The 18385-nt window shown below is 41.6% G+C and overlaps 1 protein-coding gene across 1 annotated transcript in view; it reads right to left on the bottom strand.

Moving 5' to 3' along the window:
- Positions 1-18385, bottom strand: part of ARHGAP32 (Rho GTPase activating protein 32) — a 246304-nt gene that overhangs the window by 9255 nt on the left and 218664 nt on the right. Inside the window, exons 11-16 of the mRNA XM_054998383.1 lie at positions 18148-18297; positions 9266-9368; positions 7666-7810; positions 6519-6601; positions 3477-3584; positions 1534-1679 (exon numbers count right to left, since the gene is read on the bottom strand). Of these exons, the coding sequence (XP_054854358.1) occupies positions 1534-1679; positions 3477-3584; positions 6519-6601; positions 7666-7810; positions 9266-9368; positions 18148-18297 (735 nt within the window). The remainder of the gene's footprint in view (positions 1-1533; positions 1680-3476; positions 3585-6518; positions 6602-7665; positions 7811-9265; positions 9369-18147; positions 18298-18385) is intronic.

The raw sequence follows: 18385 nt of genomic DNA, 5'->3' as shown, positions 1-18385 counted from the left end.
GAGCAGTGGCAAAAGGCACAAACCAGAAACTGGGATACACTTAGAATCACAGACTTGGCAGGGGCCTTACAGACCGTCTAGTCCAATCCCCTGCCTAATACAGGAGCAGCTTAAAGCATCTCTGACAAGTATTTGTCCAGCCGCTCCTTCAAGACTGCCAATGAGGGTGAACCCACCACACTTCTAGGCAGCCGATTCCACTGCTGAACTACTCTTAATGTAAAGAAGTTTTTCCTAATGTTCAGCCAGTACCCTTCGCTCCAAAGGACAGAACAATTATTTTCTTAAATGGTTAGAGTTCAAACAAAAGAGAAAGGCAGTTGCCTTCTAGGACACTGTAAAATGCAGCAATGATAAAATCACCACCCAAACCTTTAGAGCCAACTAAATCTGTACTAGAAATGAACAGCATGCACTGCCAAAGCCTTTTGCCCATCTGGCAGGACCACTCCCCTACCAGCTGTCCATAAATCCACCTATCCATCTCACTCATATTCCACTCCCCTTCCAAAGAGCTTGGATGCCCCCCCCCTCTCACACACACACATGATTGTGAACTTTAGTTGGGCACAACTGGAAGAGGAAAACAGCAAATATCCCTTCTGTGGCTATCACCATTTATACTTGATTCGATCCAATTCATAGGTTATAATTTTAAGAGCAAAAAAGGGGGAAATAATAAGTATTTAACAAATACATATTCTTGAGTTGAGAAAATATTCGAGTCTTTTTTTTTGAGAAAGGTAAATTATAAATGTAGTTATAACTAAATTTGGTGTGAGGTTTGCTAATGTGTTAATTTTATCAAGTTACTTTCCTTGCCTTTTAGAGATCATGAGTCAGCAAGAAACAGGGTTGGAGTTTGATTCACAATTTGCTTTTAAAGCCCCATCCCAGCAAATCTGATATTGGAATAAAAGTTTGCTGTCCCTGCAGGTATTCTAAGGATGGCAGCCTACACACCACATAGAGATCTTTGCAAGCTGCCTAATTGTTACAGAATGTTCTCTGACATGCTATTCAGCAAGGAAGTGAAGGATTTTTACCCACAAATTAAATTTAAACTGGTACAACAATTAAGACAATTACATGAATTGCCACAGCCCATTTTTAACTCTAATAAACAATCTGAATACTCCTCTTAAAGCAAAGAGATTTCTTGGAGGTGGTTCAGTTAAAAGCAAGACCTTCTAGAACAGAAGAGTACAGGTACAGTTCAAGCTAAGGATCAGTAGGAAAGGTGCAGTACAATTATTAACACTGGTAAGTTGGACGTGCCAAGATTAGAAAAACCACACGGCAATTAACAAAGGTCACCTCCTGATACTAAACAACAGCTTCCACTTCTTAAATTTAATAAGCACCATTAGCTTGCAGTGACACCCAAAGAAGAAAGGATGATTATTGACAGCAGTAAAATTAGGCTGCATTTCATATTTGACTGTAGCAAAATATAAAAATGGTATTCTCTAGTGCTGAACATGCGACCAGAATGCTGAATTTTAACCAGATCTCCATCTTGGGGAAACATACCTGCACTCTCTCGAATAACAGAACTGAGTTTGGAGCTGAAAAGGACGTCCACATGATTGAGAATGAACTCCACAACCACCGACTGGATTCGAACCTCCATAAAAGCAGCTGTTCCACTGAAACATGCAGATTCGATCTGCTTTGACCTAAGCGGAGGTGAGAAGTCGGTGATAATATAGCAACAGAAGAGAATGGATCAAATTCTGTACAGGTCGAATTAATACAGTGTTGTTATACACAAGAGCTTCACATTTAGCAGGCTGCTTTCTGTCTTTCACAAACAAAACAAAGTGGCTCCAGTTTACAACTTAGAAGTTCAATTAAAAAAAAATAGTTTTCAAATTGTTTTCTACACTAGTTCACTGTAGTTAGCTCTGGTCACCCTAGTGCTCCAAATGTTTTTATAACAAGAGGCCTAAACAATTGCAGGTGAAGAGTTATTGGAAATGAAAACCTAACCTATCCTTCCTTAACTGCACAGTTGAGAATGGGGAGATGCAAAGAGACTCAAGAATTCTGTAGCTGCAAGTGCAATTCTGCACTTAGCTAATGCATGAATGCAATAAAAGATTTATAGACCATCTTTAAAAGGAGGTTTTTTTCATGATGAAGTAACAAATTGTAAAAATCTAACACAGTCCAATGCATAGGGTACACATGTTGTGGTTCACAGCAGTGGATTTTTGGCTTGCCTCATATGCCTTCCCCTCAAATTGCAAAAACGAAAAAGGTAGCAAAACAAGCTACAGCATGTGTCTACGTCACCAACTATTTTGCCTGCCTAGTGACCCCAAGTAAAGCGTTTCACTGACCTCTAAGCTACCAGCTGCCACCACTAATTTATCAATCCTAAACAGGTCAATTCAGAATCCTACTCAGGACTATTCAACAGGGCTTACTCCCAGGAAAGTATTCTTAGAATTGCACTGTAAAACATTGTCTCTAAACTGCAGTTCTGAACATCAGCATTATTAAAGCTTATAGCAAGGTCCTCGGTTAGGGACAGATCAGTTCCTGTCCCTTTCTTGGTAAGTGGGTGATAGGTGAGAGAGGTTAATATATTGTAAAAACAACACATTCTTTAAAAAGAAATGATTATGCGGGGAGAGGGGGAAATGTCAGTTCAGACTTTTATCACTATTGCAATTGGTTTTAGCAACATGAGCAAGTGAACTGACTGAGAAGCTGACATTCATATTTCTCTGCCTGGATTACTCAACCCTCTAGATTAACTGCAACAGATCCTGATGCTCTAGCAATTTCTAACCTGTTAACTAAAAGCATTTCTATATAACACTCTAACTTCCTAGACCTCTTCATAACTGCTGTTCCCTGAATTATTCTCCTCCTCAAATTTCAAAAAAGTGCCTTCCTTTATGGGGTGCTGGGGCTAAAAATTCCACTGATCCTGTACCAGCTGGGTGACCTTGGGTCAGTCACAGCTTCTCAGAGCTCTCTCAGCCCCACCCACCTCACAGGGTGATTGTTGTGGGGATAATAATTTGTAAACCGCTCTAAGTGACTGTTAAGTTGTCCTCACAGGCAGTATATAAATTGAGTTACGTTATTATGGGATTCTGCTCCCGCAGCTCTTTTCCCACTTATTGCTCAGCCATGGTCTGGTGGGGTATGCCCTGTTCATAAGGTGTAATGCACACATACATGCTTCCATCACTCTACATGACCCACACACTACAAAAACATATAGTGGTTGGCAATTTAGCTCAGCAAGGTCAACCTGAAGTTCCAGATTAGGAATGTGTTTCATTGCTTTCAACAATGCAGGGCTTTGACACAGTACTCCCCTCCTTCCAAATATCAAAAAATTCATTTTTATATAAACATTTTTTTCAATGTGTAACTTTCCTAACAGTTTGGAAAAGGTAAAATTATTTTGGCGAAAATGTTATGCACACATTCTGATACCAAAAAAAAAAAATTACCTCAGTAGGTTAGGTGCCCAGACAATTGCCAAGTTCTTTGTGTGCATATTTGTGATGGTGCAGTAATCAGCGAGATGAGCCAAGTGCCTCATTAGGAACTCCAGCGTCCTAGAAAATGAGACAGCGCGCTGTTAGTGGGGGAAAGCAAATGATTCACAGCAGGTAGTGTTTATCACTCAGCAATTCACAAAACAGGAAAAAATAAATTAGTATGAATTAGTTTAGGGGCAGAAAGGAAGCACTTCAGAGATGTTTCCAATCCAATATCTGCTTTTTGAAAAATGATTACACCTGAGCTTTCTGATTAGACCATCAACCAAGGCAGCAACACATGTTCTTATTAAAGTTCAAGAATGCAACAGCAGGCAGGCAAAATGGAGAGTTGGCCAATGCACTGTGATACAGTTCTAATGAACAGGCAGTCACACATCTAGATATCTGGCATTACTTGACCATGTTACAAGGCATGAGGGCTGCATTCAGACATCGTAATAAACCGTGGTTTGTTTAAGTTATGGTTTGTTCATGAACTGAGACTTGAAGTAGCAAATCCCAGTTGATCTCCTTCTTGCCTTCTCTCTGCCATCCAGTAAGGAGGACATCCTCTTTATATGGCTGCCTCTTTGGCCAGGAGGCCACGAAGATGGTTCTACTCAGTGAAATGGATATCATAACAAAATCACAGTTACAAACAATCCCAAATTCTGCAACCTCACGCACATCCACCTCACACAACCAGTATAAACTAGATACATGCAATCTCAATTAATGTGCCCATACATAATTCAAGTCAGGTGCAGATTTAGAGGTTATAATAGCCGGGTCTGGGATGTTTTCAAAGAGCAGAGATTCAGCCCTCTGGAAAGAACATATTCAGCCCAAAGAGGGGAGGGGAATCAATCCCAGCAGCCATTAAGAAAATTAGTAAAGCATCGTTTTTTAAGGACAGCCACAAGAGGGAGCCCATGCAATGCATCCAAGTACACCCTGCAATATGTATTTGTTCATTATGTTAGCGTTGACAAAAAATTCTATTTTCAAATGTTCCTGAGCTTATAACACCAAGATTCATCTACTGAAGGGATGCCATAAAAATGGAAAAGCATCTTCCTATGTTTAAACAACAAATAGCTACAAAATCCAACATGATTTTTTTAAAAAAAAAATTGGTGCCCATGAGTAGGTTTGCATTCGTGCATAGCAGATGATCCTTTCAAGTAACTCCAGGGACAGGTTGTCCTTTGAGAAGCCACGTTACACTTTAGAATAAAACTTCTACATTTGCTTCCTAATTTGGGATTGCATCCCAGAACCAGATGCACATGTGTGTGGGGCTGAAAATCCCTTCCCCAAGAACAGAGCATGGTATTTGGGTCCAATTAGATCTTAAGCAGAATTCAGAACATAATCCAGAATGCAACGTAATTCCTCGGTCTACTTTTCTTCTATTCCAATTTGGTAAGTGGATAGGATGAAGCAAAGAAACTGTGGACTTTGATGAAGCCTGCAACAGCCCAGTAGGAATACTGCAATGCTCATCAAGGAAGCACGGGAAGTGCTGTCACACTGAGACAGGAAGTGCAATTAACATTGATTGAGACAAACTAAGTAGGAATTTGAGGCCAATAATCTGCTAATTAATAATAACTTAGGATAGTTTGCAGCTGTCGTGCTTCATTATAAATAGAGGGTTACACACAGGAAAACATTTACATCCCCACTGATGAGGACACAATATGTGGGGAGTGTGTGGTGCCGGTGTGGGAAATTGCTCATTCTTTGTGATCTACTTCTTATCCCATTATCATAAAGCAAAGCAATAAACCTGATCTCATGAAATGAGCTAAAGCATCATTTAAATAAGATATGTTTCTGGGTGCTGAAAAAAACAGGAAGAAAATCACCAAGACGCTCTAGAGACTTGAATCCACAGTCACCAATATTAGAATCCATTATTATAAATATTAAAAATGTCTAATTCAGGCAAAAGATAAGACAGTGTGCTGTACAAACATCTTAATTATATGAATCCTTTTACTATGGAGAAGATGTGTGTGTTTTGGGATTCTCACACGTTGATTCAGGAGGACGCCCACACATGTTAAAAACAGCCAAGCCTTCTATGCCTTCTGACTCATTTTTACCACTCCCTCTTTGTCCCTTAATGTAGTAGTGCTGAAGCTCTGTTCAGCCAGCCTCTCTTATTCACCACTGACAATTAAGGACATCTGCCATCCCAGCTGCAGTGAGGCATATTTATGCTTGCATTAACACTTCATGCAGTTCTCCTTAATTCACATAATCAAATTTCCAGGATGTTGCCTAAAAGGTAAGACGAAGACCATACATTTCCTGCAATTTCTTTCCATTACACACCCTGGCTATTTCTGTTTTATGTAGCATCATTCTTCCCTACACTCAGTAATATACCTTACTTTGCAGGACTCATGAATTCCCTTTTTCTTAACATAATGCGATAGTTCAGCTATGATGGGCACCATTCTTCATCCCCCTGCCCCGGGGCACTTTACATAACAGCAGCTAAGATTACGCATAGGGTATGTTGTCTGTCTTGTTATAGATCTAATTAAAAGAGAAGTCAACTTTAAACAGCTATAAATCCTTCAATGAGCACTCGGCCATTTAATTTAATACGTGCTGCCTCAGTAAGCCATCTTAAGGGCTAGAAATTGGAAGGCAAACAGAAACGTCAACTTTTCTGTTAACAATGATTATATAACTGCATACTGAAAGTGCAAAGTACTTTAGAGAGGAAGACATCAACTCAGAACACCCCCCCCCCTGCCAAACATGACATGAATTAAGATTAGTATGAATGGCCTTCATTTCATTTTCTGTTCCTGGACAGGGGGAGGTGGGTTCTCACATCTGAAGAGGAAAAGGCATTGTCTTAACACCATTAAATAAATCCAGGACAAGGAAATAAAACCTTGGAGGAAATTTAGTGTGTTTTATATTAATTGTGGAAAAAATGTAAGTAAGAGCACCATTTTAAAAAGCTAGAGCATTCTGTATCCTCACCTGTAGTGGGGTGGAGGCAGTTGTTGGATGACGTCATGAATTTTAACTAATCGTTCTTCGTCTGTAGCAGCTGACACAGCATCCTAGAAGAACACAATTTGTTAAACAATTGGACAAATCTCAACATCATTTATCTGTAAAACAGTAATTAAGTGACATCTTTAAGTCTTTAACAGTGAAATTCTAAGCAAAGTTACTCTAGTTTAAGCTAATGGGCTTAGACTGGAGTAACTCATCTTAGAATTTCACTGTAAGTTAGTCTTTAAGACTGTTTTAAGAGTGCATCTGAAGAAGCAGGATCTCTCTCTTATACTGGAATAAACTTGGATAGTCTTAAAGATGTCACTTAATTATTGTTTTACTTTGCTACAAAAGACTAACACGACTATCCCTTTGAAATGATTGTGATGCACCTGCTGCAGGATGTCACATATTTGGATGGGTCTCTGTTGTCCTGCCAACAATCAGTATCAAGGTCACAGCTTAATTATGCTGAGCAAGAACAAACACTTCCCACATTCTATTTAGTGAGCACCGTGTTGCAAACTGACCTAAACTCAGACACAAGGACATTATTTATTATATTTATAACCCTTGCTTCCTCCAAGGAGCTTAAAGCAGCATGGGTGGGGTTTTACCCTCACAACAAGGCTGCAGAGTATGGAAACCTGCCAAAGTTCATGTGGGTGGGAGATTTGATCCTACGTCCCAGCCCACTTACAGTGCAATCCTATGGAGAGTTACTGTAATCTAAGTCCACTGACTTCAATGGGATTAGATGGGAGTAACTCACTGCAGGATTGTACTGTTAGTAACACCATAATAGCTGTGACATTCTAACATGCTTCTCTTGGAGAATTCTAACATAGAACATATGCAAGTTGAAGAGATTCAGAGATATATGAACTTGTTGTTTGTTGGCCTTAAAGACTTCCTTCCCTCCTCTTACTCCCAGGGGTAGATCAAGAGCAGAGAGCCATCTCATGTAGTACATCAAGAGAACAACAAACAGATTCTCATAAGAAGATACACACAGGCAGCAGGCCAATTGTTTTACATGTGATTTAACCAACAGTAACAGGGGACACCTTTCTGGAATCTCACTCACATTTACACAGTAAAAATACAAATCCCAACATGCACTTACTGAGAATTTCTCATACAGCTGATAAGTAAGCAGAGGATTTGGGAGTTCCCGAAAATATAGCTTGCAGAGGGAACCTACGCAATGTATATCTTGAATGTATACATCTTTTGTCAAGTCAGGGATTTGTTCAGAGTCAAACTCATGCCTGGAGATGAGAAAGGAAAATGGAAGAGGTACAAGGAGAGAAAAACAGGATACTATACCATCAAAAGCAAACAAGGGTTTCGTTTATAGGAAGAAATAAATGCTTCAAACCCCAAGCCACAGGAATCTTTGCTTTTAGAAGTTCACATTTTTCTGAGATGAAATGGCTTCTTGGGAGGTTTTAAAATTGACTGGTTTGCTAAGGGGGGGGGGGGCTACAAGCAGATTCCATCTAATGCAGAAGAGATTGTTCCAGAAATGATTTCAGGATATATACTCCATGTGTATGCAGCCAAAGCACAAGCAATTCCAGTGATTGTAAGTGACAGATGCCTTCCTGGATGTAGTTCCCCGTGTGTCAAAATGAAACCTGTGTATCAGACTGATGACCTAGAAATTACAATAATGAACACAATGAAGCATCAGAGGCCAACTGCATCCTCAACCATTCCGATGGCTGTACACAGTTATTTGCTGAGCCTATGTAAGCTTCAGAAAAATTCATGAGCCTTGTCCTTGGTCTTCCAGAGAGAAGAGGTGTGTGTGTGTGTGTCATTGTACTATGATGCATGAAACAAGAGTTAGGTTTACAAGACTAGGTCTGGCAAGGCTTGTTGCTTGCTGGAAAATGTGCTTGGAAACTGCTGTTTCAAATTAGCCAGGCTGAGACAAATAGGAACTAATATGGTGAGTCAGACAATTGGGATCGCAAACAACTGTCGTTTCTGAAGCTCATGTCCTCATAAGCCACAATTCACATGGCAAATCACTTGCTAGCCCATAGACAAGAATGCTCAGCCTTCTGAAATCATGGATAATGGCCTTCAGAAAAAAACAAACTATTTTCTGTTCCTATCCTATGATATTTTTTGAACTGCAGGAAATGTGGAAAGTGATTCAGGTCTACAGGCTATGTTGTCCTTCAAAAATCAACAGCTTTAGAAACTAGTTGGGAATTCATATGCATACTCTTTAAGGAGAATAAAGATGCTGAAACTATAGGACTGAACCTGGCATGTTTAGCACTTAAGAAATACAACACAAAACATACATTCCTTCTTGGTCATAAGATCTGCATCAAAGATCCAACCGTTATTAAATTGACAGCCACAGCAGAAAGAACATTGTCTCCTGCCGCTTTTAGGCTTGGGAAGCTTCTTCCAACGATGATCTTTGACATTCAGAATTCAGCTGGTTTCCAGAAGGCATTGAAGGCCCATTAGTTCATGCAGGCTTTTGGCAGTTAATTGTAGATGTGGGGAGGAATATATATTTCAATGCAGACTGGATCTGATTGCACTGGGATTTCTGCAAGATATATGCTGTTCTGTTTTATTAGCCCTACTGATTATTGTGTTGTTGATAATATCTCATTTATGAGAACATTTTCTAGGAGGGGAGAAAAACTGGCCATAAATTCCCAAACATATTAATTAAGTAAGTAAAACAAGCATACCGCAGCTTCTGGATATTGGAAGCAATCCCAGACAGACGGTATATTCCATCCACAATGCCATGCTTCTCAATGAATTCAGTGCAACTCTTGAGGACCTGGGGGACTTGAAACAAACAGTTTACTGTTAGATGGAGTCTTGCAAGATCCTCTTGTGCCAGGCACACAGGAGTCCTCTGAGGGATGAAGAAACCTCTCAGTTGTAGCTGTAAATGGAGGACCCTACTAAAGAGGAAGCAGAGGCACCCACTGACATCAGAATCAAAACAAAGACATTTTTAAGAGTGGCTCCAGACAATTCAACATGGGGGCCTTGTCCATGCAGGACTGTCTTTAGCAACTAGCCTTGGGCTGAAGCCAGTATTATCATAATACACAATGAAGTGTGATGCACTAACTTTAATTTCACTGCACGGGCAAACCATCAACCTTTATTTCCACTGGTGGTCAGCTATTGCAACTGCTAAACCTGCTGCAACATTATCTGATCTACGGGGCATCCAGCAGCATGCCTGTCCTACACTAGAGATGACAAAACCTTGTGACCAAGTTCAAAGTTAACCAGCAACTTGACCACCTTCATCACTCCAGCACCCCTCCTTTCATTTAATGTGCACACATCTTTTGTGCAGGACAAACCTGACCGCCAAACTTGTGTGTGATCACATGCAAACAATTTGAAATAGCTGAGTAGCTGCATCATCTGCTGCTGTTTGAATTCCCAGTACTTTAATTAGTGGCAGTAGAGCTGGCTGGTTAAATAAAGCGAATGCAGTCTTAGAACGGTGCCACGCAGCCACCCCATGGTAACTGGGTATGCAGCAGATGGTGGTGACTCAGTGATCCCAATTCTGTCTCCATACAGTTCTCCCACCCCACCCCACCTATGAACCCAGTGCTGGTGGTGCCGACACTCACTCTAGCAGGCCAGGGTGCAGGACATCAGTGGAGGGAACATGTGGCCCAGTAACAGAAGCAGTCACTAGTAGCCTGAAACTGCAATAAAGGACTGGCCTCAGGAGGCAATAAGTTCCTTTCAATCTTACTTGCTGTTATCCACATCTGTGTTTTGTGCCTTTCTTGTTCTGTTTCTCTATCTCATGGCTCTGGCGGTTGACAGGAGCTAAAATAATCTGTTGTGGTTCCGCACACTTCCTTGGGGATGCCATCTCTTACTATCTATGAAATGGAAAATGTTTTCTCTGTGTTTGAGTTCTCTATTATAGACTCACTAGCTGTCCTTTGGATTAATCTTGGCCTCCAAACCCCATCTGTAAAATAAGTGTGTGTTTTTCTAAGTGGTTATTTCTTAGTAACAGGCTACGTAAGAATACATCGTACATCTGACCTGATGTGTATTCTTAGGTCGGACTCATTTACTTATCTGTCCTAAGTGCACTTTTACTTCTAGTGTTGTGCTCATGGCACAGTTGTGGCATGAACTGCACTGGGCTGATCTGTGGCAGCCTTGGATCATGTTATGAGAGGTATTAGTTGTTGCCAAGGGACGTAAGCACGGTCAGTAGTTGCAGACTTTTAAGGACAAATTTCTTTCTGGGAGCTCCACCTTTGGGATTCCTTGACTGCCATTCTGTGACTGCCATTGCTCCTCGAGCTACTGTTTTGTGATAGACTCTGGTTGCCCTTGGACTCTTCCATCTAAAATTCAACAGAATAAGAAAATCCACATGTACAACTCCAGGAGGCAATAGTTTTTTGCAGCAGTTTCTGCAAAGTGGGGATTGACTAGGATGGACTGAAGAACTGGTTGTCTGCACTCACGTTAATGTTCATACCAAGCTATTCTCCCAAGCTTTTCTCTCCCAGTTGACTAGTCAACATTACTTTCCTGTTCCCTCAACCCCAGCTCTGATGTAGAAACAAATCTGCTTCCCCAGTTACAGTAGAAAACATTAGTATCAGTGCTTCTAAGCATGCACTGTCTCCCGTCAGATACTATTCCAGACCTTCCCTATGATTTGTTTCTTGCCAACTTTATTGTAATCCCTACACTGGTTGAAATCTACTCTTGTGTTAGTTGCCAGCTTTTAAAGGCTCCTTTTTGCCAGCTATGATCAACTTAACTGAATGATGCCTAGTCAGCATATTTTTCTGAAACAGAAACTCTCCCTGCTTGTGCAGGGGACACACAGGAACAGGGTGCATAGTAGGCATTCCTTAGTAATAAAAAACCTTACCAAAACTGTGAGTGCACATTTCATCACGTTTTAATTCTCCACTATAACCCCGGTCTTCACCATGCTCCAAAAGCTTTATAATAATCCTTTATAATTTCTAGATCTATCCCTTGTCTCAGACATTTTAAAGATCCTCTACTCTTCAAGTGTTGCTGAAACCTCCGGAGTAATCAACTGCAGTAAGACATGACGTGTAACAGAACTCAACAGGAATAGGAAAGGGGTCACAAAAGCTTCTGCTATGAGCACAACTGAGCTTGCATGTGGCAGATGTGCTGTTGGGAGTATCTTAAAATGAAGATGCTGTATGGAGTTCTGTGGTTGATTTTAATGGGTATAACACAAATATATAAAAGTACATGTTTATCTTTTTTATAATTTCCACCGCCCTCCTTTAGAGGGAAGCTGGTGCCTTGCATACACAAAACAGTTAAGTCACATCAAATGAATCCCCAATAGTCTCTGGCACCTCCAGGAACACCAGCCTGGGCTGCCTAATTGAAGCACCGTGTCACAGAGAACAAGCTCAGCATGTTCCATGGCTTTTGCCCCCTGGGGCTTTCTAGTCCTATAAACAAACAGCACAGGCAAATGCTCTATATGTCATGATTACATTTCAGGGGCACCCCTACTGTGACAGTTAGCATCAAACCAAAGCAGAAACCAAAAAATGGATGGGGGACACAGGGGCTGCAATATGTTGAACTCACTGGCTCATTCACTATGTCAAAAGAATGCAGATCAACACTGAACAGACAAAGCACACAACAGCCTTTTTTGCCCTCTAGATATCACTGGGCTACTGTTAATTCTCTAGTCTGTCACACTGGATAAACACCTTATCATCACTCAACTGTACCCGAACACGGCTAACTCTAAAATCCCTCCAAGCTACAAGGATATGGTTATAACATCATTTAGGCTAAACAGATTGCAGTGAGCATCCAGCCTATGTGGCAACAGGCAATGCGGCGAACAGAAATAATGTTTTCCCTCACAAATATATATGGATTCCTTGCATTCTACAAGATTGATTATTTGTCTGCCTCGCTCTATTTTTTCCTGTTCACCAATCATTAGTTCTCTCTGTTTCTATGGCAGATGAATGTACAGGCACTGTTTGAATTTTAAGTTTGATCTCTTCTTGCATGATATATGTGGCAAACACAATTTCAGTTACATGCATACATGTCACAGAAATGGGATGGAGCAGTCTTCCTGGGCAACAGACAGAGGCGTGCTCCTTTACCCCACTACACTCCTTCAGCCCCACCCTATCAATCCTGGATGAATTAGGTATAGTGACCTACTGCCACCACTCTGGTTATAGGGAGTCTTAACTTGGAGGAGCTTGGAGCACCCCCTTTCTCCTTGCAGCATCCCCTGGCGATGCCTCCTTTTTGTAAAGAGGGACCTGCTTGGACAAGCAAACAAATCTGAGAAGTTAAACACCCTGGCAGAGTTTCACAACACTTATAAAAAGACAACATCCAAAGCAGAAACACCAAAAAGTGAAAGATTACTAGCAATTGTAAGTAAGAAAAACTGCAAAAATGAAGGAGAGCCTGCATAACAATTGAAGCAAAGAGGATTGCAGATTTGCCTAAGCATCCATGCAAAGCAGCTAGCCCCTCTACACAGAAACAAAGGGGCAGATCACTGGCTTAGCCTACACTAAGTGGGCTGGCCACTGCAGCCATTGGACTGGAACATGTAAAAGTGAGTGCACACTCAGCAAAGGAAAAGCAACAGAGGTCAGCTAAAAACACTTGGTAATCAGTTAAAAAGGGGGCTCTGGCAAGGAGAAGCAGAAGAAATCCCCAAATGTGAGTAAACAGAACTGGCTCCCTAACCTACCTACTTGCTCACATTCCTGTCACTTGGATCCAGCTGGCACAACTCATGCTGTCAGTGCAAGGTCACACATTCCACACTGCATGACTCAAAAAACTGCACACCTGATCTCTGGGGTGAGGAACTTCATAGATTTTTCAAACATATCTATCATGCACAGGGCTGGAGCTTGTTTCCCCACTGAAAGTTTGCAAGGGCCAATCATGAAATGGAATTTAATTTCGTATCAGAGAAACAGGACATGTTGCTGATGTCACTGAATATTTCAGTTCAATGAAATCAATTAGTCTCCCCTTGACCCACCCCAGTCTCTCTCTCACATTACCAATCCAGGGGTTCTTGGTTCATTACTGGAATCAGAATTATTTGTCTGGCTTGGTAACCAAACCTCCCACCAAGTTCTCTACATTTCCAAAGTACCCATCCACAGCTCAATGGATTTGGGGGGTCCTGAAATATGGTATCTGAGTCATGAAAAGGATGAGGAGAAAGTAAAAGTTTTCATCTAATTTATGTCCTAACGCGTGCTTTGAGTTGCGCACAATACTACCAAAGTTGAGCAATCTAAGTTGCATTGCAAATCTGCTTTCTTGAGCGGAAAGAGTTAAACGTTTCCTGTCCCCATTTACAATTTAATAGTAAATCATTTGTATAATATATGATATCAGAATACATAGTTATGCCTTAATTGGAATTAAGGTATTCAGTATGTATGTAACATTGTTTGCTTTTATAACCCTTGTCCAGTACTAGAAGTAATTTAACATTATATTGATGTGTGGAATTCAGCTGAGTGGCAGCCATTCAAAATGATATGGCACATTAACCAGCCAAATGTCCCTGGTTTACACATTGTCAAAATGCCACTCTTGCAAGAGAATGGGGAGTGAATGGCACCAAAATACTTTTGCCATGTGGACTGAGGACAATTCCAAAGGGTTTCCAAATCAAGCATCCTCCTACAATGGAGATGGCTTTTTCTGAATATAACAACAATAAAATTTTATTTATATACTGCCCTTCAGGACAACTTAATACCCGCTCAGAGAGGTTTACAAAGTATGTTATTATTTCCACAACAATCACCTGGTGAGGTGGCTGGGGCTAAGAGAGGTCTGGAGTAGCTGTGCCTGACCCAAGGTCACCCAGCTGGCTACAAGAGGAGGAGTAGGGAATCAAACCTGGTTCTCCAGATCAGAGTCCTGTTATTCTTAACCACTACACCAAACTGGCTCTCTCCAGTTGGGATACCCCATGCAGTCAAAAAGGTGACAACTCTCCTGTTCTTCTAAAACACCACCTGCTCCTTCAGTGAGGTGGAGGAAAGCTAAGACTAACTGTTAGCCAGGTAGTGGTGGAAACAAACAGGAACCAGGAACCCATCAGTGGGCATCATGTTGGGGATGGCTGCCATACTGCTAACTTTCTGTCAACATTTACATTGGAAAACATCACCAGTGTACCTCTTGACCCATTACCAAACTAAATAGCAGTTGAACTGCTTTGCTAGTTTTATTTCAGAAATGATATTTATATGTCCGCATGTCAATAAATTCCCTGTGCTTCAGTGATGTCCAGAGCAGATGCTAACTGTTCCGGACTTCGAGTGGCCACCTCCACAGCTGCCCTGCCCCAGCCCTGTGGCGGGGCCAGCCCGCCCAACCCCAGGGTCCCGGGGATACTTACCAGCTGGGCCAGGGACCAGGGAAGAGCCTGCCCAGGCGGGGAGCGGGCGAAGGAAGCAGTCGGGCCTGGGGGTAGTGAGGCCGCTGCCACTGCCTGAGAGGCTCGATGAGCAGCTGGGAGGCGTGGTGGCGCGGCAGTGCCCGGCTGGACTGGCCAAACACCTGAGCAGCGTGGCATTGCAGCAGCTGGCGCCTCTCCCAGGCCTGTGGGCGGTGGCCAAACACCCGAAACGGATGGGCTGGGCGTTCCTGCGGAGGGGCAGGCCCAAGGGTATTTGACCACCCTGGGCAGACGGGGGGAGCATGGTTGGAAGGCACACCGTTTCATATTGACCTGGGGGGGGGGAGAATCTATCTTGCCCTCTCCTCTACCTTTTAATGGATTAACTCAAAAAACTTGCACACTGTTTTGTGGTTTGCTGGTTGACTCTAGTGAAAGAAAGGTATTACACAGCTTTTGCTTTTGGATGATCCAAGAAGGCAACAACTAGACCTACTCCGAAACATCGGATTAATTCCATACCAGAATCTAACAAGAATTTCTACACAAAGAAAGCAACATCAGTTCTCCTTTAAGGAAGTCTGAAATAACGAACAGCATTATCATTAATCAGGCCCTTGATTTAAACACCTCACTGAAATCTTCAGTTGGCTTAATCCAGTTTAAAGATACTAGAAAGCCAAAACCTCAGGACTGTGCATCATTGTTATTAGGCCATGCTACTACAATCTACCTTTCAATTTCATGGATGGTCAACTGTGTCTTTTAGTCAAGGAGGTTTAGGCATGGCTTGCCTTCTCTGAGTTGGATCCAAACAGCTTTTCTGCTGGTGAAAAAGGAAGGAGAAACCCTCTTCGATCCCCCAAAATGGTGCGCTGCAAGATAGTTTTCCAGTTCTTCCTGCATAGTTCTCATTTGATGCTGAAATTTTGCATCTCTGTTCCAAGGGCCTTGCAACATGCACCTGACAGTGTCCCCAGCTTAGGGATATAACTTGCACTCATGGAATGTAAAATCTGGCTGCAACATAGACTCACATCCCTTCAGAGTAGCTCTTGCCCTCACAGTCACATCTAGATGTGCCTACAAAATTAAGCTTGTATTCTATGCTGGTGGCATGCTATGCAGACCTATGGTGTATCTGTGTGAGAACAGGAGATGGCCTGCCCTTGGACAGGGGCTGCCTTTGGTGGTGCTTCAAACTGTTAACTCTTTGAAGTGATTCTGTGTTCTACTGGGTTTTCTGGCCAAGAGCGTGGAGATGTATCTTTCTGTGCAACTTAGCCTATTGGTGGCAGCAAACTGCTATTTACACAAGATATTACAGGGCAGTATGCATAGAGCTACAACCAGTCAGCCTAGTGTAGCTTAGCTCTCAGCTCTTCCCTTCCCACTTTCCTTCCAATAGCAAACTTAAGTGCAAAATCACTGCCAGAGGTAGGATACATGTAGTAATTTACCTAAGGGAGGAAAATATTCTAATGGTTTGACCCAGAGCTTTGACTCTTGTGCCCTAAAGCCCAATTTTTCATTTTCATTTGTGTAAACTTAAAAAAAGTTATTTATTCACGTCTGATTAATTGTTCCCAAGAGGAAGTCACAAAGCATCAAACTCACACGCTAGAAACTTACTAGGAAATTTCCAGATTAGCAGAATTGTCACATTGCCTTCATGTTATTTTTCTCATCATTCTGGTGCACATTTTAGAATACTGGTTGTACATGCATGCTTCCCTCCTGAAATACAGACTCAGGCTGTTTGAAGGTATGGTACTGTACCTATGCACATCCTAGCAGGTGTAGCACATTCCAGCTAAAATGCTGAAACAGTCAGAAAAGCAAAGTGCCAAATTTCTGTGATTCTACAGAGAACACCCTGCCATTTAGGTTCAGCAACAACATCTTTGCTGATTTCAGCAGCTCCTATGGTTCAGGCCTTCATTCACTCAAGCATTTACAGCACTTGCTGAAACACAAGCAGAGTCACAGAAGAGTCAAGATGAATGCGTAGCTTACCTTCAATCTCCTTGGGGAATCAGATCACTAAAGAGCAATGAAGCATGCTAATTGCGTAAGTACTGGCACAATAATGATTAATACTCAGACCTGTGAGGAACAGCACGTTTCAATGGGTGATGTAAACCCCAGGCAGGTGATTACACTGAACCAAATGCCTCTACAAGGAAGAAACCTCTAACAACAAAAGCAGTCCCAGGAGCAATAAAACGCAACGCTGATTCACCTGAACTTCCTCCCACAGGAAGTCAACATGAGTGGACCATTTTCCATAGATTATGCACATGCTTAAGAGATCTTCTTCTTCTGAATAAATTGCGAACATGTCATATATCCAGATTCAGACTATCAGAGACTTGTCCAGCCTCAGGCTGAACTGAATTCTATTAGCTTACATGATGCAGAAACTAAACACAGTTCTGAATTTATGAAAAAGCAATGGCCTACATACCTATTCTCCTGCAACAAGTGACCGTCACTTGACAATGAACTGCTGAGTAGCAAATTCAAACTGCTGATGATCTCTAAACCCAGTGCTGGCAACTATGGATTCTTCCATAGTGCAACAGTTTAAATCAGATAACCTTTTGGTCTTCTCTAAACCTTTTATTCTATGTCTTCATAACTAGACTCTTTATTAATACCAATGTTAATGTACAACTACAATGAACTCAAGAGATTATTGCCTTGTGGCCTTCAACCTAAAGGCAAAAACTGGAGGTTACAACTATCCCATCCAACTGCCCAGAAAATTAAGACATTTTGTCACAGTGGACAACAAAAAAGTAATGTATCATATGATGTATCCTCAGCTACCTCCTAGATAGCCAAAGAATGCAGACAAACTGCTTGGCCTGATTCTTTTCTAAACCACTACCAGATGGAATAAGTAAGTAATAAAAGATTTTAAAAGAACCAGAAGCACAATGTGTTTATATGAATTAGTTTTGACAGATTCATTTGTGGGCATAGAGAATTAGTAAAACATTATCTGTCACTACAGAGATACTGAATATGAAGGCAGGATACATTTATTCTGATGATTTGGAGGAAACAACACAAGTATCATCCAATTAGTTTTCAGAATCTGATTCTGCAAAGCCCCTGCCAAAACCATAGCAATCATCTTACCATCATGGCCAGAATTGAGAAGATGTTCGCCAAGGTCGCAACCAAACACCCTCTCCTTTAGGATCCCACGTTGCTTCAGTTTCTGTTTCGTTGGCCGAGACTTCATGAATGTGCGCAGGAAAGTTATAAGCTTGCCGTGCTTTTTTGACACTGTCAGATTGAAACAGATGGATTACTCTGGGGACAGATTACTAACATAGGAACATTCAAAATACCTTATTTACCTGAAAGGAAGACT

This window comes from Eublepharis macularius, chromosome 14 (assembly GCF_028583425.1).
Source record: "Eublepharis macularius isolate TG4126 chromosome 14, MPM_Emac_v1.0, whole genome shotgun sequence".
Lineage (NCBI taxonomy): Eukaryota > Metazoa > Chordata > Lepidosauria > Squamata > Eublepharidae > Eublepharis > Eublepharis macularius.
The sequence above is the reverse complement of the archived record's forward strand: the minus strand, read 5'-3'. Positions and strand labels throughout refer to the sequence as shown.